At 48.5% G+C, this 11350-nt stretch overlaps 2 protein-coding genes across 5 annotated transcripts in view; one reads left to right on the top strand and one right to left on the bottom strand.

Annotated features, from left to right (window-relative positions):
• The window catches only part of znf384b (zinc finger protein 384 b), a gene marked incomplete at its 3' end in the record, with an annotated part of 8254 nt that extends 7369 nt beyond the window's left edge, over positions 1 to 885 (bottom strand). For all 3 annotated transcript variants that reach the window (XM_084444271.1, XM_084444269.1, XM_084444270.1), the window contains exon 1: positions 589 to 885. The remainder of the gene's footprint in view (positions 1 to 588) is intronic.
• Positions 886 to 1235: 350 nt separating this feature from the next.
• On the top strand, positions 1236 to 10280 carry LOC311314000 (uncharacterized protein). Of its 2 annotated transcripts, none has more exons than XM_084444272.1 (13): positions 1236 to 1500; positions 2249 to 2367; positions 2861 to 3024; positions 4344 to 4467; positions 5799 to 5920; positions 7011 to 7097; positions 7310 to 7399; positions 7700 to 7788; positions 8830 to 9049; positions 9136 to 9258; positions 9332 to 9497; positions 9677 to 9765; positions 10044 to 10280. In XM_084444272.1, exons 1-13 carry the CDS (start codon positions 1411 to 1413, stop codon positions 10133 to 10135), a joined length of 1575 nt encoding a protein of 524 aa, XP_084300398.1. In that variant the 5' UTR covers positions 1236 to 1410; the 3' UTR covers positions 10136 to 10280. The 2 variants fall into 2 exon arrangements, with proteins under 2 accessions (XP_084300398.1, XP_084300399.1); XM_084444273.1 differs by having other exon boundaries at positions 10047 to 10280.
• The last annotated feature ends 1070 nt before the right edge of the window (positions 10281 to 11350 follow it).

Raw genomic sequence — 11350 nt, forward strand, 5'->3', positions numbered from 1 at the left:
GCAATGTGACGGGCAACATGCAACATGGAGATACAGCCTCGGGGCAGGATACTGGGCAGCTAGCTAGCTCGCTACATTACAAGATTGAAGCAATCTTCAATTTTCAATTTATGACTTAAATATGAATGAGTCATCTCAACATCATTTATTTCTTCGCAGTATGATTGTGTTGCCGATAGGCATATTAAGGTACACTATGAGAATGTGTAACGGTCTTGGAAGAAATAACGCACATACTATGTCCATTTGTTTACAATTTGGTGTGCTCTAAGTGTTCGCCTCCATTTCTGTTCCTTGAATGCTACGCGCAGAAAGAGCCGCTGTGATACGAGACACTATTAGAGAGCAAAGCTCTCTCTGTCGCTCTCGCGCGTGTCTCTCCATGCTCGGGAAAATAAAAAATAAAAGCAAAAAAAGCTAAGGATTAAAAAAAAAAAACGAACAGATGAGAAAAAAACCAAAACCCCTGTGTGTGAGTGAGCCAATCTCGCAGAGACTTCCGGCTGTCCAGACGAAGAGAGGCGGCTAGGAAGTCACCCAAATTAGCAGAAAAATACTGTGACCGAGTAGGTAAACCGTGGTATTTACCGCTGCTGACGACTCCGTGTCCCTCCCCGGAGTTCCCGTGAGCCGGGACAGTTCGGAAACGGTGTCCAAAACTGCCCGAATGTTAATTCACCGCGTTTTTTCTCTTCGCTATTTTTTTCTATTTTTTTCTTTCTCGTGAAGCAGCTGGCCGACCTGTCTGCGCGCGGCTCCACTTCCGCCCAATAAGGTCGACAGACAAAAGCCTGTGAACGTGTGTTGATGTCATTTCCGGAGAGTGAGGTCTAATTGTTTGATGTGGAGAATCATATTTAGCGGACAAATAATACATTTAAGGTAAACATGCAGACATCCTAAACTGCATGTTTGTAGCTACCCTAGCTTGACGTTTAGTAAAAATCGACTAAGACTGACAAGCCTAAACGCCCGAAATTCTGAGTTTTAGGACTACAAATTCCAGCAGAAAAGAGCACGAGAGCAGATTCAGGGGCTGGTGTGGCGCATATTTCTTTCATGGGTGGCAGCGCGTGGGTGGCAGTGGTTGGCATGTGCAAGACTGGCACTGTTAACGGGCGGATGGCATTTGTCCTCATCGGTCCACACGGTGTCGCCCGGAGGATGCGTACCTTGTAGGAACCACATCCATGATAGGAACCAGACGAAGTGGTTCGTTCGACAACTTCCGGCAAGTTATCGTTGACACCATAGATATATATAGAACACGTTGACAAGTCGCTGCAAGCAAGCCAAAGCGATACACATTCGTATTTGATGATACACTACGTAAAAATTGAATGTAGTGGAGTGTCCACTCTTTCACAGTGAGGGGCTATCCGATCTGGAAACGGCAGTACCCTGCTTCAGATGGGGGAGCTGAGGAAGCTACAGAAGAAGTTGAGACAGATTGAGAATCTGGAGATCAAAATCATTCTCACCCCAGAGGAAAGATTCAAGGTACAGCAAACCCCTTCATCAGTTCATTCAATATTAGCTGGACGCGCTGTATGCAATACTGGTAGCGCACTACAATCCAGAAATGATTCCCGTAGGTAGCCTATAGTTTCCCTGAATATGACTGCTAATGGTTCCCAGGAGTGGAGACCTTGATGTAGGACCTCTTACTCAGATCACCCTCATATCCACTCAAACAAACGCGGTCTCATTATCAAACACAGTCGCCTCTCTTGGCAGTCAGAAGCACCAGAGAACACACACCTACTGCGTAAGAGCAGTGAATTGTTCGATGTGCACCTACATTTCCTGCTCTATCCACACTCATAAGAGTACTAGAAATTGTTCGAGTATTATGCTCATCTACATTCCACAAGAAAGTGTGACTTCTATCTTTCTCATAAAGGAATATATCAGACTGAGGCATTTGTTCCATGAGAGAGTGACTACAGATTAAAATAACCTCATCCATAAAGTGTGCTCATTTTTTATAAAGATTAAGTTAATGTTGGTCTAGCATTGCAACCAATAAGCCATGCGTGGGAGGCTTCGGTTCCATGGTCATACACGTAAATAACCAGAGAGATATTGGGTCCCTTGTGCTAACCAAGCTCCTCCCCTCCACTCCTCCCCTCATCTCCCCTCCTCTCTCCTCCTCTCCTTATCTCCTCTCCTCCCCACTCCTCTCCTCCCCTCTCCACTCCCCTCCTCATCTCCTCTCCTCCCTCCTCCTCTCCTCTCCTGCTCTCAGCTCTCCAGGAAGGCGGAGCTACGGTCCAGATTGGCTGAGCTGCTGCTGCAGCTTTCTGGCCCCCAGCTAACTCCAGGGATTGAGAGGGAGGAAAACACAGAGAAGATGAAAAGACAAGTGTAAGGAAGTGAGGGAGAGGTGGAAGGAGGAAGGGAGAGGTGGAGGGAGGGAGGGAGAGGTGGAGGGAGGGAGGGAAGTGAAGAGAGGAACATCTACACTCTTCAAAAGCAGGAATGTTCTTTTTGAAAGCCTTTGAACTAATTTTGTTGACATACTGTACTCGTCGTAGACACACTCTCCTTTCAATACATTTTTGTTTCCTGGTTCTGAACTACGTCACAGATACATGTAGGGCAGGTTCCATTCTCCATACGAGAGATAAACAAACAGCAGCCTGGAGGCATCCTGGTTATAGCAAAAGGAAATGAGATACCTTCATCAATAATATTGTCAGACACAGATAAACCTCAGCACAACCTGTTTTCCAGTGCTAGGACTGGATAGTATGTTTGGGCCTGAAGCGTTCACGTTTGTGCATACTTATGTACAGTGCTCCGTGTGTGTGTTAATAATATATATGGTCTTTTTTTTTTTTTTTTTGCTCTGGCGCAGTGAGGACGCCTCAGAGGTCCTTCCATCACAGAGGCCTCCAGCTACCAAGATTCCCAAGGGGGAGGAGCCGCAGCCAGCAGGCAGTCAGGAGCAGACAGGAGCAGGGGGAGAAGCAGACAGACCGGAGAAGGAGGCACACACAAGCCCCACAGAACCAGAGGGAGGTGGGCTTGATTGGACTGAGACAATGCTACTGTGGTTACATGAAACACACACACACACACACACACACACACGTCTGCATACTCAAAATGGGGAAAATACCCATGCATAGATAGATAGATAATCTTTATTTTTGTGTCATGTCTTAACAGACATTTCCATCACATTAGTACAAAAGTGCAATAATAAAAAGTTAAGGACCACTCACAATGAGTTGTGAGACACAATATAATTACAAATCAAAATAGAATAGAGCGTACATTATAGTACTACACACATACAACGAAACAATTGAGAATACAATACAGTATGGCGACATACAAAATACAGTATAAAGGAGGATGGGGACTAAATGAATAGAGAGGAATAGAAATGGGTCAGTTTATAGACCCGTACTCATGAAAGCTACTCTTCTTTTTAGGATGAGGTGGCAGGCTTTGGCGCATTCGTTGATACAGTGTCTACCGGCTAAAATTATACACAATTTATTTGAATCATCAAGGTCATTAAAAAATTCAAAGTGCTTTGAGAGGGAGATATAAAGATGTGAGCGAATGTCCTTGTAAAGTTCACAGTGTAGTAGGGCGTGTGCTTCTGATTCAATGGAGCCACTGTTGCATAGTGTACAGAAACGACTCTCCACTGGAGTGTTAGTGTATCGACCGGTTTCTAGGGTTAAGGGTGCGACTCCACATCTAAACTTGGCAAGGGCACTTCTATGCTGCCTGAGCATAATACTTTGTACATAGGGTTCTGTTTCAAAAGCATTCTTAAATGAACAATAGGTACGTAATTTGTTTCAACATGCATGAATGGGAGAAGGGTCCTGGCACAGTAACTGTTCAACTGTTGTTGAATCCAGGCAGCTCAACAGACGCTAGTTCTAATCTGTCCTGCATAGGGATGTTAATAAGAGTGTGGATGTGTTAGCTTTTTTTTTTTTTTGAACGAACGTTATCAACGGGAGTTGTGTGAAATGTAATCATGATTTAAGGTCTGACTGTAGTGAAGGCTAATTGGGATGCTGGGAAATTTCAACGACACAGCGGAAGACGACAAAAAAAATGAAGCGAGCAAAGCGCAGTCCAGCGTGGGACGTTCTTATCAATTAATCGATTATCGTTTGTTAAGGTTAACAGTTATCGATTCATGAAATTCCTTGAAATTTGCAACCCTAGTCCTGCAAGATGGACACATGACCTGAATGTGCTCATGCATTGTGTCCCCGAGACACCATCAGCTGCCTGCTCCGGAGTTGACTGATCCAGTTACAGAAGTGATGAGTCAACAATGCTAATTGTGGTTTACCACGTTTCCCCAGACACCAAATTCAGATCCCTCAAAGCATCCTGGGAAAAAGCCAAGTTTCGATTGAGGTTGCTGGAGGGTCACAGTGACATCGTCACCTGCGTCATGGCTGTTGACAACCTGGTGATCTCAGGAAGGTACAGTATGAGAGAATATACATGACACATCTAAAAAATAATACATCAGTCTATCTGTTTCTGTCTGTTTCTCTGTGTTTCTATGTGTCTCTGTCTATTTTTCTGTGTGTTTGTCTCTCTGGTGTGCTGCTGTCTGTGTGTTGGTCTCTCTGGCGTGCTGCTGTCTGTGTGCTGCTGTCTCTTCTCTCCTGATTGGAGAGGCTGTTGAACTCTGTCACCTGCTTCTCTTTCTCACCCACTCCTTCACCACTTCACACGCCCCTCACTCCTTCACCACTTCACACTCCCCTCACTCCTTCACCACTTCACACTCCCCTCACTCCTTCACCACTTCACACGCCCCTCACTCCTTCACCACTTTACACTCCCCTCACTCCTTCACCACTTCACACGCCCCTCACTCCTTCACCACTTCACACTCCCCTCACTCCTTCACCACTTCACACTCCCCTCACTCCTTCACCACTTCACACTCCCCTCACTCCTTCACCACTTCACACGCCCCTCACTCCTTCACCACTTCACACTCCCCTCACTCCTTCACCACTTCACACGCCCCTCACTCCTTCACCACTTCACACTCCCCTCACTCCTTCACCACTTCACACTCCCCTCACTCCTTCACCACTTCACACTCCCCTCACTCCTTCACCACTTCACACTCCCCTCACTCCTTCACCACTTCACACTCCCCTCACTCCTTCACCACTTCACACTCCCCTCACTCCTTCACCACTTCACACTCCCCTCACTCCACCACTTCACACTCCCCTCATTCCTTCACCACTTCACACTCCCCTCACTCCTTCACCACTTCACACGCCCCTCACTCCTTCACCACTTCACACTCCCCTCACTCCACCACTTCACACTCCCCTCACTCCTTCACTCTGACGCTCCTTTTCTGTCTCTCGCTTTCTCCATCTCTCCATCCCTCCCTCTCTCCATCCCTCCCTCTCTCCCTCTCTCCATCTCTTCATCTCTCGCTCTCTCCATCTCTCCATCTCTTCATCCCTCCCTCTCTCCATCTCTCCATCTCTCGCTCTCTCCATCTCTCCATCCTTCCCTCTCTCCATCTCTCGCTTTCTCCCTCTCTCCATCTCTCGCTTTCTCCATCTCTCCATCCCTCCCTCTCTCCATCCCTCCATCTCTCGCTCTCTCTCTCCCTCTCTCTGTCTCTCCATCTCATCATTTCTCCATCTCTCTGTCTTTTCATCCCTCCATCTCTCCACCTCTCACTCTCTCCATCTCTCGCTCTCTCCATCTCTCCATCCCTCCATCCCTCCATCCCTCCATCTCTCCATCTCTCCATCCCTCCATCTCTCACTCAGCCGTGACACAACAGTAAAAGTGTGGCACGTCCCCACGGCAACAGAGCAGAGGAATCTTGGGGGTCACACTGGTGGTGTCACCTGTCTGTCTGCCCCTCCCCCGGATTACTGCAGGAGGCTAGGTAAGGCACACACACACACACACACACACACATTCACTCGCACACACACACACTCGCTCGCTCACTCACTCACTCACTCACTCACTCACTCACTCACTCACTCACTCATTCACTCACTCACTCACTCACTCACTCACTCACTCACACTCAGACACACTCACTCACTCACTCACTCACTCACTCACTCACTCACTCACTCACTCACTCTGTCTTTCTCTCACACACTCCAAATACACTCCTACACACACTCTCCCTGTCTTTCTCTCACACACTCCAAACACCAAATACACTCCTACACACACACTCCCTGTCCTTCTCTCACACACTCCAAAACACCAAATACACTCCTACACACGCTACACATCTCTCCTCCTCAACAGCGCAAGCATTCCTTCACTCTTACTACACACATGCGTGCGCTATGAAGGGAGGAATCAGCTCCTGTGATTATCCTATTAGTTCACTAGCTTGATTGACCCCAGAGAGAGACGCGTTCTGAGGAGAGAGCTCTACCCACAGCAGCTGATGGAGGGGTCCGTCCTCCACTTGACCTCCCGTGACCTTTCTGTCTCTCCTCCCACGCTCTCTGTCTCACTTTTTTTTGCCGACCCAGTGGTGTGAAGTCTGGCGCTTCCAGCCCCGGGTCAGAACACGGAACACAGAGAACACAGAACACAGAGAACACAGAGAACACGGAGAACACGGAGAACACAGAGAACACAGAGAACACAGAGAACTCAGAGAACTCAGAGAACTCAGAGAACACAGAGAACTCGGAGAACACAGAGAACTCGGAGAACACAGAGAATACGGAGAACACGGAGAACACAGAGAACACAGCAGCTTGTCAGACGAATAACCGGACATGAGAAAGAGCAGTATGATCAGGCTGCTGCAAAACATAATTTCATTAGTATCTCTCTTTCCCCTCTCCCTCTTTCTCTCTGTTTGTCTGTCTGTCTCTCTCTCTCCCTCCCCCTCTCTCTCTCCCTCCCTCCCCCCCCCCCCTCTCTCTCTCTCCCTCCCCCCCCCCTCTCCCCCCCTCTCTCTCCCTCTCTCTCTCTCTCTCTCTCTCTCTCTCTCTCTCCAGCGGTTTCTCTGTGTCTAGCTGAGAAGGAGAGGTTCATTTTGAGCGGTGCAGTCGACTGCTGTGTGAGGATCTGGGCCTTAAGCACAGGTGAGTTCACCACTGACACACACACCAGCCTGTGTGTGTATCTGTGTGTGTGTGTGTGTGTGTGTGTGTGTGTGTGTGTGTGTGTGTGTGTGTGTGTGTGTGTGTGTGTGTGTGTGTGTGTGTGTGTGTGTGTGTGTGTGTGTGTGTGTGTGTGTGTGTGTGTGTGGTAAGAAAGTTGCCAATTATCTGTGTTCCTCTGTGTTCCCCTCCAGGCCAGTGTGTCAGATCCATCTACACCTTCAGCGCTGTGACGGCACTGTGCTTCCTTCCTGAGGAACATGGCTGCATTGTGACTGGATCAGGTGTGTGTGTGAGTGTGGGCGTGTTTGTGTGTGGGCATGAGTGTGTGTGTGTGGGCGCTAGCACTCACCAAGTGAGAGAGTACCTACTTGTGTGTTGGTGTGTGTTCTTCTGTGCCTGACTGTGTGTGCTGGCACTCACCATATGTGTGAAGTGTGTGTCCGCCCGTGTGTGTTTTGCCTGTGTGACTCAAACGGATAGAAGTAGACAGTCGAGGCAGCTGGACTCAGGTGTGTCCAGTTAGCGCGGGTAATGGCCGCCAGGAGCTGTCCGGCAGCGTTAACCTCAGCTTCCCTCCCTAGATGGGGGCAAAGTTCAGGCGTGGACTTGGCCGTCTCTGGACAACTGTCAATCAATCAACGCTCACCAGGAAGCCATCACGTCTCTACAGGTGGGTTCCGGCCAATTGTCTCGCTCGCTGTCCAAACGGGAGATGCTCAAAGACACTTTTTCACTGGTTTGTTTTCCTGATATCTTCTCAGAGGCGTGTCTCTTTCCTGATATCTTCTCAGAGGCGTGTCTCTGTCCTGATATCTTCTCAGAGGCGTGTCTCCGTCCTGATATCTTCTCAGAGGCGTGTCTCTGTCCTGATATCTTCTCAGAGGCGTGTCTCCGTCCTGATATCTTCTCAGAGGCGTGTCTCCGTCCTGATATCTTCTCAGAGGCGTGTCTCTGTCCTGATATCTTCTCAGAGGCGTGTCTCTGTCCTGATATCTTCTCAGAGGCGTGTCTCCGTCCTGATATCTTCTCAGAGGCGTGTCTCTGTCCTGATATCTTCTCAGAGGCGTGTCTCCGTCCTGATATCTTCTCAGAGGCGTGTCTCTGTCCTGATATCTTCTCAGAGGCGTGTCTCCGTCCTGATATCTTCTCAGAGGCGTGTCTCTGTGCTGGCAGATGAAGGGAAACAGGCTCTGAATACATGATGACACATTTTCTTTGTGGAATTGCCATTGATAACTTTTTTACAGCGAAGACCATCAGAGATTCTTTTACTCACTTGGAATCTTCAGTCTCATCAGTCTCTCTTTCATCTCATTCAAATGGAAACCAATAATAATAATAATAATAAACTATTTCTATAGCACCTTTCAAAACACAGTTACAAAGTACTGTAAATTATATTTGTGTGTATTGTTGTGATGTCTGTAATAGGATATTGAAATGTATTGAAGTGTGTGTGTGTGTGGGGGGAGGGGCCGGGAGGGGGGGGCTAGGAGAAAGCTACACATTCAGGTTTAAAATAAACCTGCAACCAAGAAACACACGGTAAACACATTAAACCATTAAGCATAATCAACTCTCTCTGTGTTTGTCATGCAAAGCTAGCAACCCATTTAAAACTCACCCAGCGCACACACACACACATATACAGTACATGCACACACAGAGAGAGAAATATATCTCCATGACAACGCTCTCCCCTGTCATCCAGTCCCAGGGTCCGCTGGTGTTCTGTGGCTCTGGCGAGGGGGGCGTGTCCGTGTGGGAAAGCCTGTGCTCAGAGCGCGACCCCCTGCGACTGTTACATCACTGGGACGCCACGGCAACGGGCTGCACGGGCCAAGGCGGCCGTCTGACCCTCAGTCCCCGTGGCGACAGGGTCTTCCTGGCCTACGGGAGATCTCACCTGAGGATCCTCAGCTGGAGGACGGGTGAGACGCCAGCGAGAGAGAGAGAGAGAGAGAGTCTGAGCGAGGGGGAGACACCTGGTTTATCTGTGTCCCCCTCTAACCAACAGGCACCGTGTCCAAACTGGCCAATCACATCAGCACTGCTGGGGTAACAGATTGTGTCCACCAGACAGGGGGGATCCTGATTGGCTCATGCTATGACTTGGCCAATGGAGAGAGCACGCTGAACTGTGAGTAGAGTTCATTGGCTCGTTAATGTGGTTCCACACCTGCTCTCTCTAACTGACCCCCTCTTTCTCTCAGTGTTCTCTCTGCCTCACTGCAAATACCTGACCTCTCTGACCTGTGAGGATGCTCCCCGAATGCTGTGCTTCGCGGCGTGGTTCACGGGCAGCGGGGGTCATCGCTGGGTCACGGGGGGGCGGGACCTGATGGTGTGGGAGCAGCTCCCCAGCTCTGGCAAGCAGAGGTACACTCACCCTTCTGACTCTCCTCCACTAAATCAATGACTCTTTTGTAAAATGTGCATGAATATTTTGCCAAGGATGGGCTTCATAGCTTCATGTAGCTGTCATGGTGATTTGAGGCAATGCAATTTCCGCCAACTCAAATGAATGAGGACATTGACTTGTGGTGATGATGTCACAGGGGTGACGTCACAGCAAGGCGAGACAGCCGATTGGATGCTTCCTTGATGGAGTCGGAAGAAGACACTGAGGATGAGGAGGATAGCGATGGTGAGGACGGTCACAGAGGACACACACACACACACACACACACACACACACACACACTTGTACAAGCTGCAAATATGAATTTGAAAGCAGTCACCCTTTGTTAACTCCATCATACTACACATGGTGGACTGGGAATGAAGACAGGGTTCTGGTTGGACAATTAGTCTTTACCCTTTAAATCTCCTCCACTATCAATTATATTAACCATTATATCTTGTTAGATTATTAGCTTCCGTTAAATGATTAATTATTAATTAGGCTAATTTTTCTCTCGTCAGTAGACGGTGGTGATGATGATAACGATGAAGGCTACGCATCCCAGGGGGCGGCAGACAGAACGCCGTCGTGGTTCCGCTGTGTTCTCCAGTGACTGACAGTCTCACACACACACGCACACTCACTCACGCACACACACACACACGCACGCACACGCACACACACACACACTCACACACAGACACACACTCACACACACTCCGCCGCCAAGCTCAAGCCACTACACCCCGGAGGCACGAGGAGAACTGGAGGAGGGCGGGAGGAGGAGGAGGAGGAGGGGGGGGGGGGTGGTGGTGGTGGTGGTGGTGGTGAAGTGTGACAGATAGAGAGAGAGGGGTGGTGATGGAGAGAGCATACGACGAGAGAGAGAGACTGTTTATGTAAATGTTGTTTCAGATACATGCAATAAAGCTGTCACACTGTGACCCTCCTTCAGATATTTATACCTCATTCATCCCTCCGGCGCTCACCCCCCCCCCCCCCTCCCCTGCCCCCCCCCCCCCCAGACCCCCGTGTCTCAGACCCCCTGCCCCCCCGTCCTCCTGAATGAAGGGATATGGATACCCCTCGTCTACCGCTGGTCCTCTCTCTCTCATAATTGAAGAGTTCTACCCCCCCCCCCCCAAAAAAAATTTGAATTCTCTTTCTTTATTCAACTACCAGACAGGATCAAATGATCGGCTTGTTCTCAGGGTCCCTCGAGTGCATTCTTTACTTGGAAGGGCTGCTTTTTTCCATGATGCTCCTGATACTTGGAATACCTTAAAAACAGTCTAAAACTTGAGGTCCTTCCATCAGTCACAGAGTTTAAGTCCATGGCTCTAGACCTACGTACTTCAACCTGTAACTGTTTTTAATTATTATTGTATACTGCATTTGTTTTTTTTATTTGTGTATCTGTGTGAACGCATCATCAGTGTAAATGAGGGAAACCTCAGTGCTTCACGAGTAGAAATATATAAATAAATAAATAAAGGTTTGAAATGAAATCTATTTTCATCGTCGAGTCCATTCCTTATTTTTGTTGTACATTTAATTGAGCCTGTTAAAAAGCATAATTAACATTTAAATCTCCTCTTTCCCTACCTCTCTCTCTCTCTCTCTCTCTCTCTCTCCCTCTCTTTCTCTCCCTCTCCCTCTCTCTCTCCCTCTCTCTCTCCCTCTCTCTCCCTCTCCCTCCCTCTCCCTCCCTCTCTCTCTCACTCTACATGTCTCTGTCGCTAAGGCAACCAATGCCTTTTTCCTCTCGTTCTCAATATCCCCCGTTCTCTCCGTTTCATTCCCTCTCGTCTCAGCCAGAGGTAGGCAT

The sequence above is a fragment of the Borostomias antarcticus genome (genome assembly GCF_949987555.1).
Source record: "Borostomias antarcticus genome assembly, chromosome: 10".
NCBI lineage: Eukaryota > Metazoa > Chordata > Actinopteri > Stomiiformes > Stomiidae > Borostomias > Borostomias antarcticus.